Genomic DNA, 12842 nt, shown 5'->3' on the forward strand with positions numbered 1-12842 from the left:
ATAAATGTTCCCAAAGGGTCTTTTTTGGATTGCTCACTTGTTTTGTGGTATGATGATGTTATTTTTGTTCCAATTTTTGGGGAGCTAATTAACAAAGTTGCAAATGCTTTGAAGTGAAAACACCACCGGCAGGCAGTTGACAATTATTAATAGACATCTGGGACGCGACTGGAATGGGATTTAGCAAGTTACGGTAAGTTTGTGTTCGCTCTCTGAGTAAACAGAAGAGTCACGGGATTGTGTCATTTTGTAAAACGAGTGACTCTAAACAAAGTTTAAAGGCCAATCTGTGTGATCAACAAACATTTGACAGCACAAGTCACAGGAATATACTTTCTTACAAAGGGATGTCCCCCCCCCACAACCCCACCCCAATAATCGCTCCTTTTTTAATCCACAAGCGCCTGATGTTCATTTGTGCTCAATTCGGGAAACAGAATTCATACAAAGCCTACAACGGAAAGTTGGCCCTCTGTGATCTCTTTGCATTTGTCGCCATTTGAACACATTCTTCATTCAATTAAGAGATTCAAATACGGTTCTCCAACAGGAGCAGGCTGAGTGACCCCCTCCCCGAGGTCACTGGCCTCGCAGGTATGGCCAACTTCTGCATTGCACTCCACCTTCTGTGTCTGACAGCGATCACTGTGTTTACTTACAGCTTAGCATTTTCGTCCCGCCGTTCCGGTCACAACGTCCCGCGATGTTTTCCGCGCGCGGGCTCGGTCTGCGCTGCGGTCTCCTCACATGGACACTCACCTTGTTGCTTTCAAGGTAAGATGCAAATCGATACACCCGATGTGTATTTTCATCATCATCTCATCCGCAGATTGCCTCAGATTTTGGCTCATTGATATGCAAAAGACAGATTTGAACAGTCCGTTAATGGATAACCATAAAAGTTTTCATACACTGTCCATCTATTTTAAATGTCACAGTACAGTTGATGTCACAACAGCCAACGGTGAGAATGCGGCAGTCCGTGAAGCTCGCTCGCTCGGCGGCCAGTCACTGGTTCAGCCAGTCGACTGTGTTCTGTCAGAGTGGAGTCCATGGTCACGCTGCGACGTTTGCCAGGGGAAAAGGGTAAGGACGATTAGAAGACCAAGATAAGCAACAGGGGTGGGGGTGGGGGGGGGTGAATCGTACAAATATGCCCGAGTTCAGTACAACATTGCTGTGGTTGCCATCTGCTCGTCATGAACACAAAAGAAATGCTCACGAATCATGAAAGACTCACAATACAAACCAAAATGACGACAACGTGCACCACCGTTCATGTTGAGAAAAAATAATCAATAAAAATTAAAACAAATGTACTGAAATACAAACAATACAAAAGGTCTGCAGGTTAACCAAAGTGCATGTCAATCGAGTCGGTGAGCTGGCGTCACCATGGCAACAACATGAAAAATGATCGATTGCATTAAAAAAAATTAATAAAAGTGAGTGCTCTTCAACAATAATAAAAACGAAAGTGGGCCGCATGGCTAAAGGTTGCATTGCACACAGACGGCGGATTTGAACAAACACGTCATTTACGTCAACTAAAATTGTTTTCTAGCACTCCAACTCCATTTCTCCGCCTTTAAAAGGGGCCGAATTAAAAGCTTTGTAGTTGAGAACAGCCCACTAATGCCATTTCAGCATGTTATGGAACCCCGGAGCCCACTTGAAGAGCTCCTCTGCCAAAAGATTTTCCCGTCTGTCTCTAAATGTGCTTCTCTCACTCTCTGTCAACGACGCGCAGTACCGCTATGCCAAATTGAGCCAGCCATCACAGTTTGGAGGCGAGCCGTGCCATTTACAAGGCAGGGAGGAGAAAAGCTGCGAGGTTCCAGCACGTTACGCCTGTAACAACATTCCACTCTGCGAAGGTTTCCTTTGCAGCCAAACAGGTCAGGTCACACCAACCCCCCCCCCCCAGTCACACTCTGAGCCTTTCGCTCCCGTCATATGCGGTCTTCGGTTTGATGTCATTTTGGAAAATGAAGCATATTTGTTGGACTTAGCTTAAACAGCGCGTCCACCTCACAGTGCGGAGGCACGGGGTTCGATTCCAGCTCCGGCCTTCTTGTGGGGAGTTTGCGTGTACTCCCCGTGCCCGCGTGGGTTTTCTCTGGGTACTCCGGTTTCCTCCCACATTCCAAAAGCATGCATGAGCAGGTTAATGGAACAGTCCAAATGGTGCCTGGGTGTGATTGTGAGCGTGGGTGGTTGTTCGGGGTTTATGTGCCCTGTGATTGGCTGGCAACTGGTTCAGGGTGTTCACGAGTGGGGGTAGGAGGGAGCGGGAGATCGACAGGCGGATCGGTGCAGCGTCTGCTGTGATGCGGACGTTCTATCGGTCTGTCGTGGTGAAGAAGGAGCTGAGCCAAAGGGCGAAGCTCTCAATTTACCGGTCGATCTACGTCCCAACCCTCACCTATGGTCACGAGCTATGGGTCGTGACCAAAAGAACGAGATCCCGGATACAAGCGGCTGAAATGAGTTTTCTCCTCAGGGTGTCCGGGCTCTCCCTTAGAGATAAGGTGAGAAGCTCAGTCATCCGGGAGGGGCTCAGAGTCGAGCCGCTTCTCCTCCACATCGAGAGGAGCCAGATGAGGTGGCTTGGGCATCTGATTCGGATGCCTCCTGAGCGCCTCCCCGGTGAGGTGTTCCGGTCATGTCCCACCGGGAGGAGACCCCGAGGAAGACCCAGGACACGCTGGAGAGACTATGTCACCCAGCTTGCCTGGGAACGACTCGGGATCCCCCGGGGAGAGCTGGAAGAAGTAGCTAGGGAGAGGGAAGTCTGGGCTTCCCTGCTAAAGCTGTTGCCCCCGCGACCCGGCCCCGGATAAGCGGTAGATGATGGATGGATGGATGGATGGTTCAGGGTGTTGCAAACAAACTTCCCAAAAAAATGAAATAATACAACCTTTGGTGTGTGGGTATTTTGTGGGTGTTTTCCTGTGAGTGGTTTTAACGTCCACTCGCAGGTTCAAATATCAGATTAGGCCCTATTTGCATGCTCTCCGTCTTCGCGTTGGATCTTTCTGACACTCGCACAGCAAAAGCATTGTTGTTCGGTTCACTGAAGACTCTTAAAGTGTCCATCGGTATGAACTGCGAATAAGCTTCTCAAGGGCGCACTTTGCCTTCTGCACAAAGTCAACCACAATCGACTTCCAACTCACCCATAATCCTCGTCAGAACTACAGAGAAGAAGATATGTACGCTTGACTTTGCAGGAAGTTGTTCCTGGACAATCAGATAAAGAGAAGTGCGACATTATAGTCATGCCTAACCCTTGACTCAATGCTCTCCCGGCAGGTCGCTGTATTCCGAGAACGCTGCAGTGTAACGGGGAGGATGACTGCGGTGACATGTCAGACGAAGCAGGATGTGGGAAGAGCCAAAAGCCTTGCAGATTCGAGGCCGAGGAGTACTGGGGCATCGAGAACCTTGCCAAGGGGTCCGTCCTCCTTCCAAGTATCAGATTTCTCAGACGTAGAAACCTTGGATCGTATATCTACGTATATGCATTTTTTTCTCTTTAGAATCAACATCTTGAATAGCAATTTGGAGGGAGTTGTTCTTGATAACCGATACTACGCCGGCAGTTGTTTGCCTCACTACATCCAGGATGTCCGATTCCGGAAACCTTTCAACTTGCAGCAGTACACTCTGCAGGTACACCATAATGTTGATTTACTGCTTTCATTCTTTGTATGTTTCGTATTTATTTGAATCGTACAATAACTTTTATCAAGGAATCACTTGATCAATTGAACAACAAAATGCCCGAATACTGAATAGAATAAAGTTCAAGGGGCGTGGCCTGTTTTCTTGCATAATGAAGACTCATAGCAGGTAAGAATTGTTAACCGGTCCGTCACAAATGAGACGGACTTTGAATGGGATCTGGTTGCTTACGCCGAGTAAAGAAAATTTGGCACGAAATTTGGCAAATTTTCACATTATTTATTTAGAAACTGTTTAGAAACACTGCGATTGGCTGGCAACCGATTCAGGGTGTCCCCCGCCTACTGCCCGGAGACAGCTGGGATGGGCTCCAGCACCCCCCGCGACCCTAGTGAGGATCAAGCGGTACGGAAGATGAATGAATGAATGAATGAATGTTTAGAAACACACTTGTCATTGTGCATTTTAGGCTTTATTGTTGTAAGTAATCAAACTAGCAAAACTTTGACCGATGAATAATCTTCTTCCGACCAATTCATGCCTTGCCGTCTGTTGTCAACGTCCAATACGGCGCCGTCACGGGAACATTTCTTCACAGACAAAAGGCTCGTACGATTTCACTCTGGAGGCTTTTGAGTCGTACTCCGACTACATGGATCACACCATTAAGGAGCGCACGACCCAAACCATCGTTTCCACCGGCTTTGCTATTCCGGGCATCGTCGAATTTGGCTACAACAACAACAAGGTCAAATACTCCAAGTCGGTCCAGAAGATTCGTCGGGCCGCCGGAAAAGTAAGAGGCCTTTCTGGGCAAAGCCACTTTAGTTTTCTTGCAAGTAAATAATCGAAATCCCAACCCTCAGTCTTACAGCTTCATCAGGGCCAAAGCCGAACTGGAGTTGGCCCAGTACATGCTCAAGTCAGACGACTTGATGCTGAGCACGGAGTTCCTGCAGCGCCTTCGCTCCCTGCCTCAGGCCTATGTTTACGGCGAATACAGGCAGATTTACAGAGACTACGGCACACACTACATCACGGAGGCCGCCCTGGGAGGGGACTTTGAGCACACCATCATCCTGGACAAAGAAAAGCTTGCGAAAACAGGTAATGGAGGCAACCGGGTGCCGCAAATCATCTCATGTGAAGCCTGGTAACTGTTCACGTGGGCTTTGACCGGGATCCTTGCCTCTTAAATCACTGCACTCAAAATACGGAGAGGGCATAGACAAGTCAAAATGCCTGACAGGGTCTTTGTTGTTCCAGATTATTCTTTGACGGACTACAAATCATGCACGCAGTCTGGATTTAAGGTCGGCGCCAACATATACGGCGTTTACGTGTCTGTGGGATTTCAAGGGGGCTCCTGCGATGGTCTCCTCAATGAGATGGGAGGTAAGATTTACTGCAAACACAAATTACACTCTGGGCCAAATCCACAAAGAATAAACTGCAGCCACTGAGAGCGACTTTACTCGCACGTGATTTGCTCTTCGATTGTGCTAATGACATAACCATGTAAACGTGCCCACAAAGTTTGACAACTGCGTGTTCCCCCTACACCCCCCACCCCCCGTCACGGGTTGCAATAAACCACACTTGGCAAAGTATAAATGCCGGCTTTGAGCCAAGAACACCAAGGCGGAACAATGGCACTTAGGAAGAGAAACATCAACATGATCCAAAAACCATCTTGGGGTCCTGACCAAGGAAGTGCTGTCAGAAACGTGTTATCAATCATCACCAAAATTCACAAGCACATCTCTGCTCGCTCTGAAAATATCAAAACGAACACCTCAATAGTTTGGAGTTGACGGACGTTGGCATTCTCTTTGCCAGCGCCGTTAGTGAAGCTTTTCACCATCTATGCGGGCTTTGTGAATCGGATGCTATGTGCCATGAAAAAAACAACAAAATTATTATTAGCGAATCCACCCCCTTTGTTTTGAGAAAGATTCCGTGCATTTGGACTGTTTCAGAGGAGACCTCGGCTGGTAGCATGGTGGAAGACATCGTGGCGGTGGTACGGGGAGGTAGCAGCGAATCCATCACTGCTTTGGTGTCCCAGAAGCTTCCCTCCCCGCAACTGATGAAATTATGGGGCGAGGGAGTACGCTTCAATCCAGACTTCCTTCGCAGAACGGTATCACACTATTTATTTACACTTTATTTCAACTCTTCTGAGTGAAAAAAAAAATGGCTCTCATTCCTTGACTAACCAGGTTGAAATCGCCGTTTCATCTTTTTGGCGTATGTACAGCGGAACCTTCATTTAAGGGTTGTCTTTTACATCAACCTACCTTTTTTTCCATGGCCTAAAAACACTAATACACTCCAAAGTGATTGTTTTGTACTTTTTTTTTTCCCAAATATGCCCATTGCAGTACAAAATTATGTGGTTTAACATTAATCTCCTTTCTTTCCGTTACCTTGAATGGGACAGTAACATGACTGACAATGTAACATGGCTAACATTTCCTTAATTGATATCTGGGATGTATCGTTATTTTATTTATTCATTCATTCATTCATCTTCCGAGCCGCTTGATCCTCACTAGGGTGGCGGGGGGTGCTGGAGCCTATCCCAGCTGTCTTCGGACAGTAGGCGGGGGACATCCTGAATCGGTTGCCAGCCAATCGCAGAGCACAGAGGGACGAACAACCATTCGCACTCACACTCACACCTAGGGACAATTTTTAGAGTGTTCAATCAGCCTGCCACGCATGTTTTTGGAATGTGGGAGGAAACCGGAGCACCCGGAGAAAACCCACGGAGGCCCGGGGAGAACATGCAAACTCCACACAAGGAGGCCAGAGCTGGAATCGAACCCGGTACCTCTGCACTGTGAAGCCGACGTGCTAACCACTGGACTACCGGGCCGCCCTATTTTATTTAATTTTAGTATTTATTTATTTTATTTTATTTTTCTGCAGCGCATAGAATCTTGCATTTTCATTTCCAATTCTGCTCATGGCAGCATCTGCGGATTGGAGACCTATTAACTTAACATTTCGAGAAATATTTTGTTAGCAATATTGGCATGCTCCCTCAAGGCAAAGCAGCTGGCTTGATCAAAGCCAAATTTTGGGAGTAAACGGCAAAAGACGCCAAATGGAAAGCGTTCCAAATGAAAACACAGTCAAGGTTCAGTCGATGAAGCCTTCCAGTCGTCTCTAATTCCAAGCATCTGCGTTTCCTCATTAGACTCGACCTCTGTATGAGCTGATCACCTCCAGAGACTTCGCCCATGACAGCATCTTGAAGAGAAATCTGAAACGGGCGCTGTTCGAGTACCTGGAAGAGGCCAGCTCATGTCGATGCGCTCCCTGCCGCAATAATGGAGTGGCGGTACTCAGAGGTACCTCAAATCGATCATCTGTTGACCCGTAATCTAACAATTGACGCCGCATGAGCCGCGATATCGGCAAAAATAAGTATTCCGATGTGTAGTTTAGCGTAAAAATATTCACAACGTATCTCATTGGGTTCAATGAAGTTCAATGCCGCCGTTGCCACAAGAATCAACACGCCGTATTGTTGACAACGGACGCCTTTTGGACGGTTCCAATCAAAGTTAAATCAACTTAAACAACTCAGTCGTATCCGAAAAAGTCTACAAATACATTCGGTTCCATAGAATAGTCTGTGTTATTTTGGATAGAACGCTAAAAACACATCCTCTCTATTCTCCGCAGGCTCCAGATGTGACTGCGTGTGTCCAGTTGGCTACAGCGGCCGCGGCTGTGAGGTCACGCACAGACAAAAAGGTTAGCTCATACAATATCATCTCGTTTCTCTTGGAAATGTTGACAACGGTGGGCTGACATATCATTTGACAGAAATCGCCATCGATGGCAGCTGGAGCTGCTGGGCTTCCTGGTCCTCCTGCAGCGGAAGAACAAAGACGAGGAGTCGCCAGTGTAACAACCCGGCACCGAGCGCTAACGGCCTGCCGTGCAGAGGCTTGCGACAGGAGTCCACCGAATGCTTTTAAAATTGCCCAATTGGCACAAATCCAGTCACTTTCGATTTGAGAATGCTGTTGAATCAAGATGTGTGAAAAATCCAAAGTGAAAAATAACACCGATTTTTAATCATGAACTCATTTGCTATGTAAATGATCCGTTGGGTGTGTAGCGCTTCATGTCGCTGGCTTGCTATTGATTTTCTGTCAAATGCTCCATTCCCAATGAAATTGCAAGTGCTGGCAATCACGCGAAGGTACTAGCCAGCTATACTTCAGCCCATTATCCTGAACAAGATACGGGGTCCAGATAAGAGAAATAGCCCAAAGCATCATGGCTGCCGTAGGATACCTTGAGAACTTGCTGTATTGGATTTTGATCAGATTATAGACAACAACAAAAAAAAACAAATATAGTAGTAGTGCTGGTCATTTTGTAATGGTTTGTATGAGAATGTAAACAATCATTGTAAACAAGAAAGTACATATTGCGTCATGATTGATTTTATTTGAAACTTTTACAGTGAAGACTTAAAATGACACAATTGCACTAGAGAACATATTACGGTCGAAGCTCGTTTCCACGTACCCCGTTTACGTTTTCACTGCGATAACGTTCACTTTCCAAAGTCCTGGTTTCACATGATTCATGTTCCGTTTGCTGGTTTTGCTTACAGCGTAAACGTCATTATGTACCGATCGGATTTTTCTCACAAAATAGTAAAAAAAACTATTGGGGAAGCTAAACCGCGGGAAGCTAACTGTAGCCCGTGGTCTTGCTTATGAACAAAATATACAGCGAGGGAGGCACGGGCATGGTGGTTTTTTTTTTCAATTATAGATTGTAGTTGGCGGCCATTTTGTTTGAAATGCTTACAACGAACTACCGTTGTAACATACGGATTCGTTACGCCGCTACGTCGTAACGAGGTTCGGCTGTATTTCAACAGCGCTGAGACTGAGAGGAGGAGCCTAGGCACGTAGCTCCGCCTCCATCAGGTGGCGGATTATTACAGGCTCGAGTACGCTGTTTCCTCCCTGATGTACAAGCGGACCAAAGTCCCCAGCAGGACCAGGACCCATCCGTTCCGGTTCCTGTTGGCAGAATGGAGCTATTCATCCAGTCAAAACGTCCACGTTCCCATCGATCGCAGTTAAGTAACGATCATATGTTTACAATTACAACAACACTGTCACGACATTAATATAAAATGAGTAAATTCCCGCAGACCACTGCTCATCTCACCGCTTCGACGAGTGTCCTCACAGGCTTCTCCTTGGTAGCCCGGTTTACAGATGCAGCTGCAGGATGTTCCGGCGAGCACGGGGATCCCGTTGTGCCTGCAGGGGGCGCAGCGACAAGAGCTGAACTGCTGCTGATACTCTTCCAGTCCCCTCTGGAGATTGGCCAGTCTGGCTCCGACGTGATCCGATGCTGTGCTGAGGCGCACAAGCTCATAGATTGGCATGATCTGGGGGGGAAGGAAAGATTTACCCGGTGGATCATTACATCAAGTGAAGCCCCGCCCCCCTGCAGAAAACAACTGCAATTTTCTACACACGCATTTTGGAAAGTCATCGCGAAATGGAAGGGCCTTACCTCCTGTTCAACGACTGTCGGGTTGTATTTAAGGCTTGCCCCCCACTTGCGATAGGTTTCAGGATCCCTGATGACCACCAAGCCACTGCTGGTGTCTACCAGACCCCCCTTCACCAGCGTGATCACGTCCTTAATTATGGCGGAACCCGTGTCTGTGACTTCAGGCAAACGTCACATTGTCTTCAATACATTTCTTTTCCTCTTGTATTCTACAGCACGTATATTTGCATTCGACCTGCGATTTTGTTCTTTTGTCTCGCTCACCATGTAGTAAGGGTCCGCCTTTTTTACATAATTGGCCCCCCGCGGTGAGACCCGCCGTCGTGTGCTGGCCGATTGATGTGCTTAAACCGATGGAGGCGCCGATGCATGAACCGGCCTGTTTCCATTCAAGTTCTGCAAAGGGATAGATCGCGATCATACGGTTGACGTCGACACCGATACCCGATCAACAAAAAAGGGCCCCGCCCCTACTTGATTCAAGCATGGATGTTTTGTTGACCACCACCACGTATTCCAGCGTTCCTCCCATCGCTCCCTCGGTGACATAGTGGGTGCCAAAGGAGTTGAAGAAGCGGGAATACATGCCAAAGTCATATTCCTCTGGAAGTTCCATCAGCGACAAGTAGAAATCCTCGTGGAGCATCAGCCGATCGCTTCTCATCTTGAAGTGAGCCGTTTCCACTTTGGACCAAAGCCTGATGAACCCGAGGTCCTGACGGGGGAAAAAAAAAATTCAGCGGATGTGACACTTTAGGAATACGGGAAAGGCGGAGCCCCCTGACCTGTGAGGCAGATGTGTTCACCACTCACCACCGTGCCCGACGTAATATCATGAAACCTCAATCGCAAAGCAACTGGATATGAGCGTACCTGACTTCTATGCTGTGATATATTCCTTAGAAATTCAGATTCCTTGCCTCCACTCAGTCCCACTTCCACATAATAGATGCCGACCGAGACGCCGGCGTTGACGGATCGCATCGTTTTCCTTGCGTTTAGCAGGTTCACCGCGTTACTGTAATATTCCTGCGTGCCCTCTGACGTCGCCTCTGCCTGCAAAAAGAGAAATTTGCATGACCGCGTCTCAGCTCGGTCCATCCGCTAAGCTGCCCTCGACCCCTCCCGGATAAATGACAGTACCACAAAGCGGTAGGTATGGTAGTTGTAAGGTTTCCGGTAGTTTTTCTCGTCATCGTTGTAGCGCAGGTCTTCACAGAACGAGTCATAGGTGAACTTTTTCCATTCGCCGTTATAAACATAGTCACATTTTCCTCCAAAGTACTTTGGGTCCAGTACGTGATCCACAAATTCTCCAGTCAAAGTATTGTAGCTGAAACGAGATACAACATGTGTTCCTTTTGGAGCAGAGTATGTTCTGATGCAACAAAACAAACAGTTGGTTGTTTCGGCAATTATGTACACGTCTCGAAACCTCCTCGGATGATACGAGCGTCTGTTTGATTCGTGCTTTGCCAAGACCTGTGGAACACACAACGGGTTTTGGAAAAGGACTGCGCATTTTGAAAAATCATGACGTTGTGTGCTCTTCATTCATCTTCCGAGCCGCTTGATCCTCACTAGGGTCGCGGGGGGGGGGGGGGGGGGGGTGCTGGAGCCTATCCCAGCTGTCTTCGGGCAGTAGGCGGGGGACACCCTGAATCGGTTGCCAGCCAATCGCAGGGCACACAGAGACGAACAACCATTCACGCTCACACTCACACCTAGGGACAATTTAGAGTGTTCAATCAGCCTGCCACGCATGATTTTTGGAATGTGGGAGGAAACCAGAGCACCCGGAGAAAACCCACGCAGGCCCGGGGAGAACATGCAAACTCCACACAGGGAGGCCGGAGCTGGAATCGAACCCGATACCTCTGCACTGTGAAGCCGATGTACTAACCACTGGACTACCGGGCCACCGTGTGCTCTTCAGCGTTTCTCAAAAGATTAACATCTTAATTTGGAATAATGGTCCTATACAGCTGTAAACAAATTGCAGAACACAGACAGAAAGAACCCCCACCACCCCTCCCTTCTTTTTTTGTTGACGGTACAAATCATAGTTTGATAAGCGTCTTAAGTGCCTCGTTTCGTTTACGTTCTTGTAAGAAGAGTGTTTTACCCCTGAGTGCCACGCTCGGCACCAGGAATGGCGAGGAGGGCGGAGCACTTGTCGTCCCTCCGGTTGAAGCTTTCGCAACCTTCTTCATCCGAAAAATCGTCACAGTCCGCCTCTCCATTACAGCGAAGGGACTGGCTGATGCAGCGGCCTGCAGCATCAGACCAAAGTCAAATATCTTGCAATAAACAAGCAATGTGGAGTGACCGGGGTCTTAAAATTAGACATTGTGCTGTCTTAGAATACGGGAGAAAAACTCCTTCGTTTCCATGACAACCACAAATCGTCAAATCGTATTGTCGGGCTACCGCTGAAGCATCTTATTTAGCATTCTAACCTGTTTTTTTGTGTCTGTAAACAAATGCACATGGACGCTATTGACTTGTATTTACCGCAGTAAATATTGCTCGTGCGTCAACTTGAACTGTTGCCATTGACTTGCCAGTTTCTTGACAGGTGAAGCTCTCCCCACAGTAATCGGGCACCAAACACTGGGCAGTTGCCGTTGGACATGCAAGCGTTTCCCACAGGGTCTCCAAGCAAGGCGTCCCGCCGAACTGTGATGGTGTCTCCAGATATCGGAAACGGAACTGAGACAAATAAAGTGAACAAGGAAGCGAAGGGTTGAAACGGATCGCTCTGACCGGATTGATGTAAAATCTTCATTGTGTTTGTTTTTAAGATGATACCAACAAACGTGATGTCAGTGAACTCGTCATTCCTAATTTTACAAACTTTGTCTTTGTAGGAGATTATTTTTTTGGGCTTATTGACGAGACTGAAAATCAACTGCAGCGAGTCACTTTCAAACAAACGGACAGAAGATGAGGACAAATGATCCTATCACTCTCGAGCGTATTGACAGCCGGACAATCAGATCATACTTGGGCGTGTGAATCGCTGCGTTATTCTATTTAAACTGACAAAATATTCGACTGTACCTTTTGGTCTGTGCAAGAGTTACATTCTGTCCACGTTGACCAGCGCCCCAGTTTGCAGTTGACGGGTATTGGTTGGTTTACAGCTCGAACTGTACGAGAAGTAGCACCTCTGGTCCTGTTATGTGCTGGGATCCTTTGCCTCCTGTACGCATTCTCAGTAATGCTGAAACTAAGTGAAAGATGCAGCGTGCACACACATAGGAGTAAATTCATTAAACTCCCCATGACAGCATGAGGTTAATCTTGCAGATGAAAATGGAACATTACAGAGCAACTGTTGTCATCCTGGGGGTCTTCCTACCAGTGCAATCTGGACTAACCATGGTGAATCATTGATAAAGAGTCAACAAAAGCTCTGACAACAGTTGGGAAAGTTTAATCATCTCAACAGCAAACATCAACTGGAACACGGGGTTCCAAAATAAATTGTGGGTTCATTGAAAGCAATGAAACACTTGAGATTTGAATCATGTGATTGTGTTCGGAATGACCACAGCGCTTTGAAACAAGCAAATAAATGGAAAAAT

At 47.3% G+C, this 12842-nt stretch overlaps 2 protein-coding genes across 2 annotated transcripts; one reads left to right on the forward strand and one right to left on the reverse strand.

Moving 5' to 3' along the window:
• The first annotated feature begins 645 nt into the window (after positions 1-645).
• On the forward strand, positions 646-8046 carry c8b (complement component 8, beta polypeptide). The gene is made up of 12 exons (XM_052087634.1): positions 646-774; positions 939-1086; positions 1751-1898; positions 3316-3457; positions 3543-3675; positions 4286-4483; positions 4554-4794; positions 4954-5082; positions 5667-5830; positions 6893-7046; positions 7384-7455; positions 7528-8046. Exons 1-12 carry the CDS (start codon positions 704-706, stop codon positions 7680-7682), a joined length of 1755 nt encoding a protein of 584 aa, XP_051943594.1. The 5' UTR covers positions 646-703; the 3' UTR covers positions 7683-8046.
• A 95-nt stretch (positions 8047-8141) lies between these two features.
• On the reverse strand, positions 8142-12627 carry c8a (complement component 8, alpha polypeptide). The gene is made up of 10 exons (XM_052087633.1): positions 12316-12627; positions 11817-11964; positions 11378-11525; positions 10396-10585; positions 10126-10308; positions 9727-9967; positions 9517-9648; positions 9253-9410; positions 8899-9124; positions 8142-8747 (listed from the first exon to the last, which is right to left on the reverse strand). The coding sequence occupies exons 1-10, from the start codon at positions 12538-12540 to the stop codon at positions 8596-8598; spliced, it is 1803 nt and encodes a 600-aa protein (XP_051943593.1). The 5' UTR covers positions 12541-12627; the 3' UTR covers positions 8142-8595.
• Positions 12628-12842: the final 215 nt, after the last annotated feature.

Source organism: Hippocampus zosterae, chromosome 15 (genome assembly GCF_025434085.1).
Source record: "Hippocampus zosterae strain Florida chromosome 15, ASM2543408v3, whole genome shotgun sequence".
Lineage (NCBI taxonomy): Eukaryota > Metazoa > Chordata > Actinopteri > Syngnathiformes > Syngnathidae > Hippocampus > Hippocampus zosterae.